Source organism: Channa argus, chromosome 2 (assembly GCF_033026475.1).
Source record: "Channa argus isolate prfri chromosome 2, Channa argus male v1.0, whole genome shotgun sequence".
NCBI classification, from domain to species: domain Eukaryota; kingdom Metazoa; phylum Chordata; class Actinopteri; order Anabantiformes; family Channidae; genus Channa; species Channa argus.
This window is the reverse complement of record NC_090198.1, coordinates 20,342,587-20,362,406: the sequence shown is the minus strand read 5'-3', so window position 1 is coordinate 20,362,406 and position 19,820 is coordinate 20,342,587. Positions and strand designations below refer to the sequence as shown.

Genomic DNA, 19,820 nt, shown 5'->3' with positions numbered 1-19,820 from the left:
AATGTAACGCGACACTTTCACTAAAAAAGCCATTTTGCAATATTTGAATTTATTAATAAAAATAACCTGTAATATTTCTGTTCTGTTGTACTAAATCTCTATAGGTTTAAGTGTCTTTTCCAGACCAGAGTGTGACGTGAAGGGAAATAATTGAAGAAAGAGCTGTGGAGCTGAGGAGCAATGCCTGCAGCATGTGTGACAGACCCTTCAGCCACAGGGTTAGAGGTCACACAGGTGTCCCTCTGCTCACTTCTGTTACTTGTCCACTGGGACAGACATTCTACCAGTTTAGTCCCACACCCTTACTCTTTGCTAAGTCATGACTGCCATGGGTATGGACACTCTATTTATGGTTCAACTGTAAGTGGGTGTCCTGCTTAGAGCAGATGTCTGAGCTTGAGGAATGCTGAACTAGGTTAGAACATGAAACAAAAAAAATAAAAACAAAACAGTGTTACCTGACAACTAACGTGGCTGATAAAAATAAAAATAAGCAATATATTTTAATTTCTTTATGTAGTAGAGCATAGGAAGGAGTCTTTGTGATGTAGCAGAGGAGGAGACATAGCAAACTGATTGATTTATCTGTCCCTTTTACCCACGGTGGTTGGTGCATCTTTGTAAACACACGCTGTAATAATAAGATTAACTATTGACCAAACATATCAAACTGAACTTAATATTAATCAATACAAAATGATGAAATCCTGAAATACCTCACACATGTTCCTACTACATGTTCCCACAATTACTTACTGGGAACATTTAATAAGTATCGTTCGTAAGTATCGTAAATTTTTAAAAGACATTTTCAGGGGGACAAAGGTTTTCAGAAGGTAATATAAATAAGCAAAAATTAAACAAGCAAATAAAATTCACAAATAAAATATAAGCAATTACACTCTTTGATTTTATGTTGAAAACTTTCCTCATTTAAGAATGTGCCTTTTGTTTTTTAAATGTCTACAACAGGAGTTAATAGCTTATTTACTGGGGATACAAAATGGCAAAGTGACAAATCCATCATACCGTTGTTCATCTTTTGCTTGACCATTAAACAGCAACTGTCACCACTTCGCCTTTCATGTCTTAGTCTGTAAAAGATAATGAGGCCAAAAACAGTCTACTAGTTTTTACGATCTGAAGCTCTGTCTCTACCCTTTGCTCTCTCTGAAATCCTAGTCAGTATAAAACGTCCACAGGTATCCCCACCCGCCAGGACCTGTGATTCAGACTCCAAATCCTCTGACTGATTGTTTCCGATGAGTGAGACCTGAGCGCCAGCTGGCCGCCGTTACAGACTCTTGATTCGTACCCGATTTCATGGTCCACAAGCGGCCCACTCCTCTTTCCACATGAGGGATTAAATAGCGGGACAAATGGCATCACGTATGCATCTGGGAACAGCTGTGGCTGCTTCCCACTCTTCATCACGACATAGACCCAGCAGACTTGAACACTGCTCACTTCAAAACAACACCACTGAAAATTAAAAGAACAGAAGTGAACCGCAGCTGAAAGCTATCAGGTGTTGTGCTGACAACTGCTGATAGTTAAATACATGCCACTTTTTATAAAAGGGAGGAAGTTGTAAGCTTTTCCTAGTCATGTCAAATACTGAAGCATTTATTGTTTTTTATGTAATTTTGCTGCTATCTGATAATCAGAGATGCGAGTTGACCCTGTAGCAGCCTCGCTACACAGAGCGTAACGAGTTCTCTGATGTCCACGTTAAGTCTGAGGACAGCAATACTGCCCCTTAAATGTAATGCTTTAGGATTCAAGGACTTTTAAATTACCCGCAGGATTATTTATTTTTGCTGGTATAAAATATCAAAAGTGAAATTATTACTGAGGTCCTGTTGATTTGACCGAATTACCTCTTGTATAATGTCACCACTGGGCCTTATGTCTCACTGTGGTTCTCTCTTTGGTAGAGTCAGTGATCGATCACTGTAATGTGCAAAGCAGACAACAGACACATATTTTCATATATTTTATCTTTTTTCTAAAGCCGTCATCCTGTTTTGGGTTGCGGGAATGCTAAAGCCAATCCCAGCTGACACTGGGTAAGAGGTGGGGTACCCTCTGAACAGATCACCAATCTATCACAGGGCAGAGACAGACAGACATTCGCAATTTAGAGTCGCCACTTGACCAAACTGCATGTCTGTGGACTGTGGGAGGAAACTGGAGTACCTGGAATAAAACCCATTCCAGTATAGGGAGAACATGTCAACTCTACACAGGAGGGGCCCAGCTAGCAAGTTGATTCAAATGCCGAACCTTCTTGAGGAGAACACTAACCCTTGTTCCACCATAAAGACTTTCTAGCACACAGACACACAACATTTGCAGAAATGTTTAAACATTACAGAGACACTTCACTGATTGAAAAGATCTGAATAATTCACTTTCACAGTAACACGTAGAATGAATTACAGAGCACATCATAGCAAGACTTCACTCAAGAACCGCTGGAGGCCAGCTCACTCATCCCACAAACCTGGGTTGCATTACTTCTCCAAACAGAGATAAAGACTGATGATGGCTGGAAGTGCTGTTGGTAATATGTCAGTTTACATTATCATCCATTTTAGATCATATAATGGCGCCTGCTGACAGGGGCTACTAATGATGCCCTGAGCCCTCTGTACACATCTGGAGTTCGGTCCTCCTCAAAACACTTCATCACCCTCTGTCCAACTAGGATGAAATGTTTAGATCAGCTACAGCCTGTGATTGCAGATCCAGCGCGGTGCCTCGAATGATGAAAATTAGTCAATGTTTGCTCCGGTGACCTGATCGCTCAGTTAAAAACATAAACTGTGTGTTTGAGGAGCAGGGCAGCTAACAGTCATTCTTCAACCAAGATCCCATCCTTAATGTGCAGGAAGTGAAAAGGCCTGAATCTACAAACATAAAAGGGAACAGCAGTACACAACACTACACAATCAACAGGTTCAACTGGTTGCGCTTGACATTTGACTATAGAAGAATGAAAGCGATAGACCCTGTCTACTAGCTCCATCATTCAAGCACCTGTTCAAGTTATTTTATAGACACAAAAATTGAACAAATTCAGACACTTCAATTTTGGACTTTTGCCTCCTTTCACCTATGGACTGTGCTAATGATTGATAGAACACAGAAGCTAACACCAAAGTACCTCAGTGGTAAAAAGATCTTTAGTCACTAATAAGTGACCACGAATTCTCTTACCTGACAAAGCAGAGCACCCAGTACACACAGCCTCAACATCTGTAGCACCATCGCCAGTACTTGCCCCTAGAAATGACTGAGAGATCTGAGGTTTTTCCACTGATGGGTCCTGAGTGGCTCTGCTGGGTAAAAAGGCCAAATGCACCAACACTGAAACTTGTCCCTCTCTTTCTTTCCCTCACTCTTCTTGCCCTTGCAGTCTCTGTCACGCTGCCTCTTTCCCTCTCCCAGCGTCTGTCTCTTACAGCTCCTCCCTGTCCATAGTTGGGAGTATGTCTCACAGTTGCGGGGTAGGGGGTTAGAATTTCAGCAGCAGCCCCCCTGTGTACCCCAGCACATGTGCTGTCACTCACGGGCCGATGAGAGAGGAAGAGAGACAGAGATGAAGAGAAAAGCAGGGCAGCTGTTGATGGTGTAGACAGAAACATTGTCTTCACCAGTTGGAAGTCAGTAAGTAAACGTTATTTACTATTGTTCATAATGATTGAGAACCAAAGGAAACGGTGAATAAAAGAAAGAAAAGCCAACCCAAAGTAGGAAATAAGTAAATACTATTTCAGTAACATCAATAAAACCTAATCTGTTTGAAAATGCTCAAACGAAAATTTGCATTGATTGTGTCTTTCCAAGAATATTGAAAGCTGTGCTGTGATTGTACTGGCACTAACGATACAAGTAATCTGGTTCTCGCTTTAAGTATCTCATTGCTTTACCATTATGGGGCTGTAAAATGTTTAGTGATATCCACAGGTGCCCCATTCTTATGAAAACAAAGAGGTGCTCTGCAAGTAAAATTAATTTATTTTTAATGATTCATAATCTTGAGGTTTTTTCTACAATTAATTGTTTAAGGGTTTGGGGAAATAATGCTTACAGGTCGAGGTTTATCTTCAAAAGTTTCTGATTCTCAGTTTAGAATAGATGAAACATGGGCAAATGGACATATATATATATATATATATATATATATGTCCATTTGCCCATTAAATTGGTGCTTTTAACACCAACTAAACTGCCTGAAATGGCCACATGGCAGTTTCCAGGCCACACTCTATGTCGATTCTATGGAAAATATAAGTAAAATGTTTGTTCTCAATAACACCACATACTTGTCTGTTGTAAGTCTTAAGGGACTTAGCTTTAACCTTCATGTCGTAGGGCTGCATATGTAACCTCCCTGCTAAAGCAGAAGATGAAGATCTCTGGTCCTCTCGGAGTGATGTCAAAGCAGTGATTAGGATGTCTGAGAGGCTTCACATTTTTCTTAAACTGTCACAGATGTAGTTGTCTACCTTAGAAGTAAAAACAGGGCGAGAAATTGACATTTGCTTCGATATCTTAGATTTTCCAGGGGGAGAAGCAACCAACCGGAAATATTTCTTTGGCATTATGGGATGTTTGAACAAGGAGAGAATGGAGTCCAATCTCCTCCATGCTACTTCCAACACTCATCGACACCCTCTCAGCATGTCTGCTCACAGGTCAAAGGTCGATACGGATCTTAAAGTAAACAACTTCAGAAAACATTCGCCAGAAAGACACACAATCCCATTGAAAACCAAAAGTAAACCTGAACATTAAATACTGTTACAAACACTGTAACAAGACTCGGCCACACAAAGGACACTGATGAGTTATGAACGTACATGTATGTACAACTGACACAAAGATACTGTTGACATTACAGTCAAGAAACTCTTATCCTAAACGGAAGACAGGGAAATAATTGACTGTGTTGGCAGGCGGAGTGGTTGCCAGCAAGCTTGCGTTTGGCAGTGTGTTCACGTGTGTGTGTATATGTGTGTGTGTGTGTATGAGAGAGAGAGAGGGGGGGGGTGGGGGGTCTGGTATAAAAGGGTGATTTTACAGCACCTGCCTCTGTCATTTCAGGCAGAGGCAGTTGGCAGGAGCCACCTTGATGTTTCCTTTTCTTCACCCTTCCAACCTCCCCACAGTAACATCAGTCTCAGTCTCTCATAACAGAGCGTATGCAGACATTTCATGATGTGCTGTAAAAATGGCCCTTGTCCATTATGAAATCTAGATAAATGTTTTCATATTTCAATAGAAATATGACCAGCTACAAAGGTGACTGAATTAAAGTCTTGCTCTGAACATTCTCTACACATCAGAGACAGTGCTCTGCTGCCCACTGTTGGTAGAAATAACAGTTCACATCAACTCAGCAGAAGCTTTAATGTAAACATATTCAGCTCCATGATTACAAAAATTAGATAAAGGAATGTTTTGCATATCACTTGCAGGATCTACAGTACCTTATTAAAACCTTATTTTCATACGGACACTACTGTCTATCTGGAAGTTGGGCATTTAATTGCTGGATTAATTTATAAAAGTTGGCATGGACTTATTTGTAAATAGCAAAAATATCTAATCAACAATTAGCTAGTACAGCACATTGATTTGGCATAAGTTTTTTACACCAGATGCCCTTTGGGGCTGGCATCAGGATGGCCCTTGATGGAATAATGGAGGGATTCGATTAAGTGGCCTTCTGCATTCCAACCCGATGCTCTACCCATTGAGCCACCAGGCCCCACAATAGTAAATGTATAAATGTATATTCTAATCTATCTTTCTTGTGCAAATAAAATAAAATCCTTATATTTGAACGAGCATTAATTATTTTTGTGGATACTTGTGAGTAGCACAATCTAATAACACGACACTGGCATATTGAGATACTATTTCTTTTTTTTGTGTTAAATAAATCGAATGAAAAATAAGAGTGGTGAGAGAAAAACAAAAGGCCAAATAGTATCTTTTGCTGCCATAAATTTTATTTGTATTTTAACCCAGATTGTTGCAGAGCCTGACACTACACTTACTTATTAGTAGCTCAGTTTCGAGTTCTGTTGTTTTTGTTGATATGTTTGATAAAATAACTGCTCATGCAGAAAGAAAGTAAGAACTAGCCTATTACAAATTAAGCTATTAGCAGAGTTATCCACCATGTCAGTGAAAACAGCAGGAAATAGTTTAACGAATTTAGGCAATATTATTTAATATTTATGAAAATGATAAAAAACACATAAACTTATAATTATTAAAGAAGGAACATGACATACTGGTGCAGTATTAATGCACCACACTGTCAGCATTGAATCAGTGAGGAATATCAGACCCAGAGGATCATGAGTTTCAAAAGCTTGCTTGTGCAGGGTCCCACTGAGGCGATAATAGTGAAGAAGACTTGTGCAGTCAGGTCACAACAAAATATTCTTCTGAACACACAGGTGGCTCGGACCCCCATGGATCAGGAAATAGGGAATCCAACCTGCTAGATGTCTGGCTCAGCAGACAGACAGTAACACTATTGATGATGAATATTGGAGGGAGGCAGATGAAAACGTACTTGGTTTTCACACTGTACCACTGACAGCCACTGTGGTGAACCATCTGGAACTCTTCTGTTTCTTGCATTGCTTTTAGTTCAAATGTCATTTGGTTGTGAAACCCTTTAATACATTTGCGGAATAATAACTTTAGTCTTTAAGAAGCTGTCATTAAAAGCACTAAAAAACATATTTGTCACCCTTTATGAAAGAAATGGCCACTTTAAGGTTATTTACACTTTTACAGTTGACAGGGCAAAATCTTATTTCATAGATACAATAGTTTATTTATACATTCATTTATTTCACTTTCACCTGTATCTCCAGAAAATCTTGTGCTGACAATTCATTAGTCCATACTTATTTTTAAGATTTGTTCAGCATAAATATAATTTGTAAAACCAGTTTTACAAGACACCTAAGCACCATGACCTTATTCTGATTTTTACCTATAGTGTTAGGTCTATTATTAACATTATTTTGGCCTGCATGCTTTGTGGACAGGAAGTATCCTTGATTTCAGTGTCACAACTGTAAATGCACTGTGCACATTATGTAGTTTATGTTTGCCGAGCATCAGACAAGAAATACATTTTACAATTGATTTAGAGCTCAATGTTTAGTCTGTGCATCCTTTAGTCAGTTAGACTGTCCCAGTTGACCTAAATATATATAAATATAAATATATACATATATTTCACTATTTTCATCCATTAACAAACAAAATACTTAAAAATTGTTTCCAGACTGATCATTTTGTTTGTACGGCAGCCCATTTTTTGACTGTCTGCACCTGCAGAGGGCAGTGTTACACCATGTAAGCTATGAGCTGAAAAGAAGGGAAACTTGGCATTTGTCTAAAAAGAGATGTGTCTGAAGAATAGAACATATAATGACCCTGAGGATGGAGAGGAAAATATTGAGCAGAAATGTCACAGAAACAAAAGCAGACTGACTCACAATACAACAGCCAGACAGTAAATTGCAATCTGCTCACCAAAATAACACAATCACAGACACAAAGGCCCGGCCAGCATGCACAACTATACACCATTCACACAGAAATCACATACAAATCTGCATTAAAATCAGAATGGGACCTTGTTTACTACAGTGTCTTTGAATATGTATATGCATTCAACCCATTTACAAAGGTGTATGTTTTTTCAAGTGCAGAAACACAACACAACAACGACTCAAAAGGCTCAGACAACACAATGTAACATTTCCCAATGCAACAGTGAGGGGAGGTGAGTGTGTGTGGGAGCGGGAGGTGGTTGGGTTACAGCAGCTGTACCTTCACCCCAGTCAGCCTCCACCAGGGTGGGTTGCCAATTAGAGCCAACACATATGACACACTTGACTCCCCCGCTTGAACCATGGCTGGAGATAATAGGCCTCTTCCTCCAGCACAATCGATGACATACTGTCCCAGGGTGGATGTCTGCCTCACTACACACACATACGGGTAACACACATACAATACACATCTTGCCTTCTCTTCTCTCTACCTCTTATCTGTCAGAGAGTAAAATGTCAGCTTTCTGTTTCCTACACAGAAATACACAAAGAACACACACTTCTGGTCTCTTTCTTTTTCTGTTTTTAACCAATAGACCATAACTTCCAACCAGAAAAACTGAACCTATTATCCACAGTAAGATAAGACACTATTGCAAACAATCTCAATGCTTAGTGAAGTCACATGTATATCTATAGCTAATGCATCAGTTAATAGTGTTCATACGTGTAGATAACCCCACAGGAGGCATCTGAGGGCACCAGAGTCATGTGGATTACAGACATTACGGTAATGGATATCTTCTGTGTACTGTAATAGGCAGACAACTTGCATAAACTTGATCTCAGTTACTGGTCTTGACATTGTTGCTTCTGACCAGCATCTTGAGTTCTTTGTTAGACACCAGCTATCAATACGTGTTGGTCATCCTGCAGCTGACAAAGCGTAAACAAACAAATTGCATCAGTACAAACTCACAAAGCTCCATGTGATGCAAACCTACACAGAGGACATCATCCCCACAGAGCGGAGCCTGAAATGCACATTTTTTTCCTGGAAGAATGTCTGTAAAGGAGTAAAGGGAGAAGAGGAGTCAGACCAAGTCATTATGTTGCTGGGGGAGAAACAAGTTGAGAGCTGCAGCAAGGAGAAGCCGTGGTAGGATGGAAAAAGTAGATGAAGGCCTACGCATGGCTTTTTTGGATGGGGGGGGTAAAAAAAAGGAGATGGGTGGATGGGAATGGGTGAGGCGGTAGGAGGTGGTTGACAGTTGTGTGCGTGCATGAGCCTAATCTGCCTCCATCAGCTGTCAGAGTCGAGGATGTCAGGGCTACCAAGGCTCCTGGTCCTCCCTCTCCTTTGCTTTCTCTTTCTCTCTCTCTCCCTCTGTCTGTCCCTCCCTGTCTTCACTGGCAATGTCATGTTGTCAGCCCACATATGTTTGTCTGCAATGGAGGGGGGCGGGGAGGGGAGTCGGGTGGAGGAGACATAGGCACATGGGCAGCCTCCGTCTTTTTCCTGTCGCTGTTGACACTTGTCTTCTTGCCTGTGTTCCGCTGACGTTGTTCCCAATAACCCCTTCAGCTCCGCCTGTCCTCTCTCCCTGCTGCTGCCCCGTCTCTGTGCATGAGTAACATCCATGCAGCGCTCACTTGATTTGAAAAAGGCACTCACAGGGCTTTTACTTCTCGCATGGTTTTGTCTACCTGCCTCTTTCTGCTCACTTAACATCACATTAGATTTCGTAGTTTCTTTAATTTGGGCAGCAGGGTGCTGAGTTGAGTAAGGGGGCTGTCCTTCAGAACAGTCGTACCCAGCAGTGATGCTTTTCTGTGGCTGACCCTCAGCTCTAACCTCCCAGAGCAGGGAGGGGAAGGGGGGTATTAAACTACAGAGCAACTGTGTACTGGTTTCTGGTGCTCAAAATATTAAGAAAATGTTTTGAAAACAGGGCTAAGCATTTTCTTTTCAGTCTTTAAAAAAACTATATGTTCTTACTCCTGTTGTCACAGTATTAAAAAAACTATTTTGAGCATAGTTTTTGTAGAATATTATCAGCAAATATATATATTTATATTTACAACATTATCAGTAAAAAATATAAATAAAAACAGTGAGGGAAAGAAAAAACCGACAGAGAAAGACAGGCCAACACCACATCACATCAGGTAAGTGTATACTGCTGCAACAGCTTCATACTAACAGGACCAATGAGGACCAACAGTTCTCTTTGCAGCTCCATGAACTCGGGCGGGGGAGAGATCCAAGAACAAATGTCCATGAAGGACGATTCCCAGTGTCTAATGGCGACGGAGTGAGGTGGTTTCCTGTGAGTGGCTACCTTCATCTTAGCCAACAGGATCCTTTTCTGACATTTTGAAAAAGCTAACGATGAAAAATTGTAAAGAACATCAGGTGTGGTTGTGGGCAGAAACACAGACAAGAGTTGTGATAAGCTGCTTATTCCAAAAGCGAGACACTGATGAGCAGCCCCCACATCATGTGAATGAAAGTGCCAGAACTTTCCGTGGAACAAAATGTGCACAGGGAATCATTGAGGGTATTAAAAAACAATTAAAGTGTTTTCTAACCATCTGGATGAAAAAATATCCCCTCTGCTGCATGATAAAAGTTTTGCATCTTTTCCCTAATCCAAACAAAGATGGTAGCAGGAAATGACATACTGTGGTTCTTTGCTTAATTGGGAATTTGTCCATTAATTTATGTTCATGTTAATTTTAAATGTGGCATATTTTCATACAATTTTCCTATAATAATCTGTTATTATTTTCCCTGTGTTTTGCAAAAACACAAACTTGAAGAACGAATAAAAACCTCTTTATTTCCATCCAGATTGTTACTAAAATCTTCAGGGAGTATAAGCAGCCTAAGTGAAAGATGAGAGTTTATTATGTGTAAATTTAGATGCTTTTCTCTGTATTTTTTAGTCTTTTAACCACCATAAACAGAATTGCAGTCGCTTTCATCCTAATACAATAAAAGAAAAAGGCAAACTTTATTAATTCTATTAAGTCATTAATTTTAAAATGCAGCTGATATGTATGTTTAATAAGTATGTTGTATATGTGTTTATTTTTATTGTTTTTACAGGTTGGTTTTTAAAGTTCGGTTTTTGATGTGACATTATCAGTTCTTAGTAATACATTTGGTTTCTGCGGAGCCTTTTAACACGTGAGCAGGGACAAAAGATGAAAAACACATTTACACTTTCATTAGCGTGAAGTGGCTCCAAAAAAGCAGAAGAATAAACCAAACCACTGAATCGCTTTTCTTCTCTGTGGAATTATCTGCTCTTTCAATTTTCAACTCCAGATCAAAAACTATTGGGCTCAACTGGCGTAAGCAAACGCGAGGCGCACAAGACGGCAGTCAAGCGTTTATATCTGTATGTGTAACAGTGCTCCCGCCCCAGTGACCTGCCCCTGGCACCTACCACGGGGGGGTTTGTGGCCACCTGTCAATCAAACTCCCATAACCCCTCTTTCTCCTTTCTTAAGCTTCATGATGCAAGTATTGGCTAATTCAATACATTCCACCTCTCTGTCTTTGTCTTCCAGTTTAGACACAAAGATGATATCTCTGTATGTGTCCAGCAGAGCACAACACTTCCCTGTCTCAGCATGTGCTTTACATGTTAACCATAAATCCCATGTACGGTACAATATATCTCTATGAATGGATTATTGTTCTGCTGCACATTCAATTACAGGGTAAAGTTTCCGAACCCTATTGAGCTGAGTTACAACGCTGAAGATTTCTAGTCTATAGTGTATTAATGCACAGCAGCTTTAACAAGGAACAGATCCAGTCTCAAAGCTGCTGCAGACCGTGTGTGAAAAGACTGATTTTTAATAAAGAATTAGAGTGCTGTGCTACCCATGACCCTTCTAGAAACATGTCTTGATAAGGCTGAGAGGTATTTCTAATTATCGTTAATATTTTGCCTTGGTAATTATATGTTTAATTATATGATTCATAAAATGTGATCAATGGCATGAAGCTTTCATGAGCAACTTCTGCGCATCATTAAATTTTCACACCCACACCTGTGCACAAAAAAACTCAAATGTAATCAATGAAAACTCTCTGTGTGACAGAAACACACATACTCGCACGCACATCACACACACCCCTCCTGGCTATGAGTACCCTTGCCCCAAGTGCTCCCTTGCTGCAGTCTTCATACCAGGCAGGGAGACTGTCTGAGTGCTTTATGTTTGCTGTAACACAGAGTCATCACTGTCAGAGACATTGATTTGTCAACAACATAGTGATACACTGTAGATGGATAATGGCCCATCTTGTGCACGGTTACTGTATTTTTCTGGACAGCCGCGGAGCATCCTTTTTTTTTTAGCCTTCTGTCTTCCTTCCACCTCCTCCTTTTAAACCTTCCACTCCACACCCACCTGCACACACACATATTCTTGCAGTTTGAAAACAATGAAAGAAAAGCAATGTGTCTTGTTCAGCTACTAAATAGCTGTCTGGTTTATGTCTCCTGAGGTGGCTGCACATCAGTGGCTAGCCCATCTATCAGGCCAATGCATGGCCCTCAAACCTCCAGGTATAAAGATGATATATACCCCACCTCTTGAAAAGGGCATGGGAAAGATGGATGGATATGGAAAAAGAGTGGCAGTTACAGATATCAAAATGGAGTGATTGAGGGAGAAAAGCAGGAGAACTGAAGGAGAAAAATGGTGAGAAATTCAAAATGAAATAAATTGAAGAAATAGAAAGAAGCCAGAGAAAGTAGGACCAGAATATCTTCTAAGAGCAACACGAGGCAACTGAAGTAATATAAGTTCCAATCTAAGTGGTGATTGAACTAAAATTGGATTCGCATACAAACACCGGTTCTCGGTTACTAAAATTTACACCCACCAACTGCCAAGTGTAACTGTTATAAGCAGCATGTCGCCAACTGAACAAAGTGACCAAGATAAATTTAGTTTGCTAATATACAAGACTACAAATGGACTGAAAAGAAATAGGGTCGACATATTTGATCTGACACCTGATTAAAATAATAATTAAAGCATAAGTTCAGTTTCAAATTTAATCATATTTTCAACCATCTCAATGATGCTTGTTCGTCTGTGCTGTAGAACTTTTTTGATGTCCAGTTGATGAAACGCTTCTTCACGCCAAAGCACTTGGTCACGAAGTTATTAAAAAATGTTCCCAAATCAGCATGATGTTTTGATGCATGTTGTGGTTGCTTACTTTCCATTTGGGTGATTTGTGGCAAAATTTGTAAACAACTGGTCGACCAAGTGCCTAGAAATGAAGAAAGGTGTCACAGAGCACAACAGTGAGTCTGACTGATGTGTTTTTAAGAGAGAAGATTACATGTTGGTTTTGATGAAAATATGATTCATTTAAAAATGACCAAAGCTACTTTAATAATGACGTGACGTGCGGGAAAAACGAACCTCAAATAGCATAACTGTATGTAAATCTGAGACACACAACTGTATATTCATCCAAATGTATAATACAGTACATACAGTAAGAACAAAGGATTGATAGTTAAGTTTATGTATCTTTCAGTCTCTCATAAACATTTCGCACTCATGTTGCAGCTTGTTTTGCCACAGTAACTTCCTGTTTACATAGCTGACTGGTTTCGACTGCACGGTGCTATTGATGTTTCCTAGCAAGCTTTGGTGGGCCAAGTCATTCCTCAATTGCATCCCAGTGCAGAAAATCACTAGTCTGACATGGGCTAGTTGTAATTAAGAACTTAATAAGAAAGACATGACGCAAATGTAGTTATGGTTTATAAATAGCTGGTAGAACCCAGTCCAAGCTCCCTGCACTCATCTCCTATTCGCTCCACTGTTTGATTAAACAGTCCTTTCCCCCTTATCGGAGCTGTCGCTGCATGAAGGAGCTATCTGCTGTGTGACTGGCAGACTACTGCCTGCCGCCTCTGATAGCATTCCACTTCGGTTTGGTAAATAGGAACTTAACTGAACTGAGACAGTTTAAACAGTCTAAATGTAAGGAGATTAAAACTAGCCAAACAGTGGCTGAGCACAGGGATGCATCACTGCTAGTTATGCGCCGCTGCAAGAATGAGAAACACACATGTAGAGGTGTGCACAGCAGTCACACATATTTTACATAGTCAAACAGAAAGACAGGAGCATCGAAGATTCTCAGAAAAAGACACACAAGGCGAGAGGACCTATAGAAGCAGCCTTTAGTCGTTTTTTTATGCCTAGCGCCCTCTGACCTACAAACCAACTGCCTGCAAACATGCACAGACACACATACCTGCACATACACACGGGCACACTATGCACACTCATGGACCTTACAGTCACAATCATTTGTTACAGACTAAGCATAATCTGTACTTACCCTGGACCAAGTTTTCAGCCTAAAATGTAATAATTTCCTTAAATGTACTTAATGGGGGGCCACTATTTGAACAACTGATTTATGTCCACACAATATGAATAACACACATATCTCCCCCCCTTCCCCCCACATAGATACAAAATGGCACAAGGCAGGCAAATCTGGATGGACCTGGGGACAAGTTTCTGCCTGGACGCCCTCATATCCATTCCAGTCCTGCTCTGCCCAAAGGCCTTTCCAGACTGGCCAGCAGAGTCAGTGGCCTTCCCTGACTCTAACACTGTGTGGCAGGGAGACCTAGAGACAGATGTTCCCTGCCACTGGCATGTTGCTGAAGAAGATATTGTATCACTGTGCAGACAGTGTATGTGTCTATGAAGACAGAGGGAGACAGAAAGGGAAACTGAATGTTTGAATGGAGAGGAAGGAGGAACGGCAGCGGGCGGGTGGGTTGTGGTCGTCATGGTGTGGGGGTGTGAAAGGAGAAATAAATCAAGTCAAAGCAATTCGTGGCAATGGCTGCTGCAGTGTCATTAGGAATCCAATCACGCAGCAGCTCCTCTGAGCAGTCAGCAGACGCAGGTTGACAGCAGGCCAAAGAGGAATTTTAATTTTCCCCCTTGTCTCCACTTCCACCACCTCAGATACATTTTCAACCACATGCCCATCCTGCCAGTAGTACACTTCAAACTCATTCCCATCCATTGTGGCCCTTCCTGCATTAAAGCCACTTGAATATAAAAAGATAACAGTACGAGACAGCTGCAAGTTACATCAGTTTACTTAAAGATGTTAAGTTAATGGTTACATTTTGGAGTATCTACAATACCAAACATTTTTTAAATCACTTGTCTGTATCCAGATATGCAGCATAAAAATTGATCAATAAACAGAATATAAACAAAGTTGTTTGGTAACACTGTTCAGTAATAGCACAGAGCGGGTGTTATCTGGTGCTGAATTGGAAATATTTACAGTATGTAATGCTGCCTCCACCTGCAAATTTCCCAAAATGGTTTACTAAAATGATCATGATTTATTTTTGGCAATTAAATGTGAATGATAAAGAGAAAATTTAACACATCCCTGTCACAGACATTTACAAATGTAAATACACATTTTCTACGTTTTAAGGAATAAGGGTACAATTTTGTTCACCCCACTTTGTTTTTGTTGGCTGTTTCTGGCATAAAGTCTTAAAACCTGAGCAAAATGAATTAAAACAGAAGCAGAAGGCATGAAGTTTTCCGCTAAAATCTTCCAACCTTGATTTAGAAATTTACATTGAGGAAAAGCCACATTGATAATTAATGGACATACCAGTATTGTTTCTAAACCCCAAAAACCTGAATCTTTACTTGTCAAATTAGCATCTAATCAATCTAATTGTAACAAATTCGTTTTCCTGGATTCCAAACCATTTTTAGTAACATATTCAATAAATCTGAACTAAAATGAATGTATCTGTTATGGTGTTTTTAAACATTCCTGTGATGTTAAATGTAACCTCTACCTTTAATATCTTTTAGACTTTTGTGCAATAATATCTTTGTGCTCACAAACATTAAAGCTGTTTAAACTAAATTTAACAATAATGTTGTTAAAATAACATATGTGCAGAAAGGAACATTTTTATTTTAACTATTTTAAACAAATAAAGTTATGACATGGCATGACTTGTGAAAAATACAATAAACTGCAATGATTTGACGTTTGAAAAAAATACTGTATAATACTAACACTGTATAACATCTGTGAGAGAAGCAGTGAATCGAGTAAAAGAAATACATTACACAGCTAAAGACACACAGATCCAAACTGGCGTTTTGAGAAGCTCAGCAGCACAAACAGATATAACATACATTGTGTATCTAGTTTCTGTGCAAAGACGAGAACGTGGTAATAACACTGCCTGGGCAGAGCAGGGCAGACTAATGCTGCACATTTCTCCTCTCAGCTGCCACATTAATGAGCAGACAAAATGGCCACTGTTGAATAATTAATTTGTGGGTCCATTAACAAGGCATTAGAATGCATTCTATCTCTTATTGATTTTTTCCGTCTTTCTTTTAGTTGAAAACTTTTACTCCATCCGTACACCACTCTGCATCCAGCGCTGGTGAGAATGAAATATGGCTGCTGCTGTTTAAATGTCAGCTTTGTAATTACACATGGAGCCACGAGCTGGGCAATCCCACGGCCTGAAGGCCTCTGATTTATGATCAGGCACTGATGGCAACCACACAGACATATACAGATAAACATCTGTTCCACTCACACTTACAAACACCAAACTGAAGACTACACACCTTTTCTGTTTACTGTATAGAGTTTATCCATTAAGTTGATGCTTTTATGTACCAATGGTAAACAAAATAGTGAGTGCAGTCCATGCACTCTAGTCTGAGTGCAGCTAATACTTACTATCAGGCAAAATGCACACATATTTTATTCCATAACCTGTTCGTAACGTCCCGTTTTTGACTTTTGTTTTCTAGCTGCTTTTATTGTTAATAATATTTAATTGTTAATTATTGTTTTCCTCTAAAGGTGTTGTCATATACATGTTTTTTTTTTTTTATTTAGCCTGTGATTTTCACTCTGCTAGCTGATCTGTTTCCTGTGTGTGCCAGTCAATAGCCACTGTTTATACAGTGTAATAATTATGATTTGAAAAAAAAAATTTGTGCGCTTTTTCTTTTAAAAGGCTTAAAGCAATAATGTTTCTATTTGTAGCAACATCTTGGTTACATACGTTCACTGTCTCTAACACTATAGTAGAAATGTTTAACCAATTTAATGTTTAACCAATGTTTAGCCATTCTTTTTTTCATCATTAAATAATTTACAAAGCAAACATGTCAATCCTTCTCTGATTGGTGATGATTCTCTGTGTTTTACTATATTGTATTGTATTGTTGTTGTTGATCGGAAGATGCGCTGGCACCTTGTCATAAGGACGTTTGAATACTCCAGATATTTACAGTATGAACTAAACAATCAGTAAATCTAGAAATAATCAACAGTTTAGTTGATGAAGAAATTGATCTTTGCAGCTCTACAAACCTTTATCCTTACGAGTGCATTGATTCAGAAAAGGACAAGGGTGGCACTCCTCTGCTCAATGTCTGTTACACTCTTCTGAAGTGTAACCTTGCCCCCCTTTCCTCCTCCCAGTGCTTTTTGCTCAGCGGTCTAACACACTCCAGTGGCATGTGGGACACCCTGGTTCAATACACCCTCCCTTCTGCACCCCGCCCATCAGTCAGATTCTAGGCACAGATACCTGCTGGGAAAACCGATCTATAGCTGGATGAATGGAGGAGGAGAGGCGAGGGCAGATCAATGCACAGAAATTGATACATGCAGCCATGCAAGGAGACTACACTCCTTCTGAACTCATTTTCTCTCTCACTGAAAAGATTAGGAATCGGGATGAACTGCTGAGTAAGGTGTGTGAGTAGATGACAAAGAGACACTGTAACACACTGGCAGATACTACAGATAGAGCAGGAGGGGGGAGGCAGTGGAGATATGTAGTAGAGTCACACATTACCACCACGGAGCTCAGTAATGGTGTGAGGGGAGCGCGTCAATAATAAATACCTACCATTACACCACGGTGGACTGCTGCCGCAGCCTGTACACCATGACACCTGCTGACTCCCTGATCTGCTTCAAATTACTCTGATGCTCTCACACTGAGCTTCCTTGGACTACAACACACACCGACAGCATCAAACACAGACAGATTTATAGCACGGCTATGTACAGATACAAGGGAAAAAAAAGAAAAAAAAATCACAAACGCGGCTGCTAAATTCATTTTCCAGCACACTACAGAGGGTGAGCATTAGGGTTTGATCCCATCTGATGACTCCCTGTTGGGGTCTGTTTTTTAAAGGCTTCCTCCCTCTCTTTAAAGAGACAAGGCTTGACATCCAGGTGTTTTATAGTATTTGTGGCTCTGATCATCCATCAAGCCGATCGATCACTCTCCGAGCACTTTTTATTAATGATCTTGTCAGCCAGCCCGCTCTTGGGTGCAGCCGCTTGTCCAGAATGATAGATCATTAGCTAGTCTGCCTGCTATTTATTCTCTCATGACCTTGTCTCTCTCCATTGTTGAGTGGGCCGAGTTATGAGGGCTAGAACATGATAATTCACTATTGACTGTGTTTTGGTTTTTTTTTTTCAAAAAAGTTTTTTAGCTGTGATCAACTTCAAAGATACAGCCAGTGGTGAAATAAATATTTGATACATTTATACCCCACTTAGAGCAATACGTTTAGAGCAAACATATGCATTCCTGCATTCAAATTTTTACCTAGAGGATAATTTCTGCCATTTTCTAAATGATTTTCTTTTCCGGCAATCTCCATAGACACTTAAATAAACCACTCACATTTGGTGTCTGTCACTCTGCAGCCTGGATTAGCTTATTTATGTGATTCCTACTTGGTGGCAATATGCTGCCGCAAATGCTCAAAAGTGGTTTTGACTCTCGAATCTTCCTTGCTGCATGTTGCATTGTTCTTGGGAAAGACGCTGAACTCCAACTTGCTTCTAGTTGTGTGCTACTTACTTGTTGATCACTTTGGATAAAAGTGTTTGCTAAATGACAAACTGTAATTGGCTTACCTCAGAATGCCAGCAATTTGTTAAAAATGTGTCCACCATGAAACACCCAGTGGAGTGGTGTGTCTAGTTGAGCAACAAAGGTCTATGACACAGGTGAAAATGATTTCCAGGTTGCAGACTGACTGATGCAAAATGTGTGTTTGTATGGACATTGACTTTTTTCAGTATTAAAAGAACAGATAATCATAATCAGTAATGGTCCATATTAGCACTGTATGAAACGTTTAAATTTTATTATTTTCGATATATGAATACTGAAATGGTACTTTGATGATGAAGATAGTCAAGATATGAATGTAACTCATTCGAACCACTGTAGCAGGCACAGCTAAACAGAACGCATACCTCACTCACATCAGCCAACAAGCATAAGTACAAGCATTTCAAAGTACCTGCTAAAGAACAATGAACTCTGGATACAGAGGTGGTGCACTACTTTTTGACCTCATAAACATAAACATCACAACGACATACATAATTTGGATTTACATGGGTTAGAGAGAAAAAAGGGACAATGAGTAACAGAGAGAAAGACGAAAAAAGGACAACAGAGAAAAAGGCAAAGAGAAAACAACAAACCAGCAGGAGTTTCACAGGAACGAAGCCCGAGGCTGAGCCAGTGAGGTGCAAGTAGCTTTAGAATAAACATGAGCTCCATGTAAACAACAACCTGCCACTACAAGCATTGGTTACGCACCCTCACAGACCCTACTGGGTTTCTGGATTCACTGATGTGTGTTTGCATGTGTGTGCGCTGTGTACTCAGGCTGTCTCTGGGGCTGAAGAGCCTTGTCTGTCAACCTCTGATCACTTCCTCTCTACCCACTAACACGCATAAAGCCTGTCATGTTGATCAAGTGGCCGCAGGGCCGAAGCCTTTTGTGAAGTGTGCGCACCAATGTTTGACTGTATAATTGTAGCCGGATTTTCTGTTTGTGTCTGCAGTGTACAACAGAGCGGCAGTGTGCAAGCGTCCCATTGCGTGGCCATTGTGTTACCGCGGCTTCCTACTTCAGTCTGACCTGTTTATTATGCAGCCGGTGTTCAAAGAAAAGAGGAAGGAACTTCTTTCTCCTCCAAAATCCTTCATGATGGACGTCTTTCATGTTCACAGCAGAATGATGGGCTGACCGAGATGTCTGTGGAGACAGAGTGACAGTCATACATGCACAAGTCCAGATGCAAAA

At 40.1% G+C, this 19,820-nt stretch overlaps 1 protein-coding gene across 2 annotated transcripts in view; it reads right to left on the bottom strand.

The window, feature by feature from the left end:
- cdh15 (cadherin 15, type 1, M-cadherin (myotubule)) overlaps positions 1-19,794 on the bottom strand; it is a 30,307-nt gene extending 10,513 nt beyond the window's left edge. The window contains exon 1 of one of the 2 annotated variants that reach the window (XM_067496257.1): positions 19,656-19,794. In XM_067496257.1, the coding sequence (XP_067352358.1) occupies positions 19,656-19,739 (84 nt within the window). In that variant the 5' untranslated portion in view covers positions 19,740-19,794. Of the gene's footprint in view, positions 1-3,222; positions 3,479-19,655 lie in introns of those variants that run through there. The other variant, XM_067496258.1, reaches the window with a different exon arrangement.
- Between the last annotated feature and the right edge of the window lie 26 nt (positions 19,795-19,820).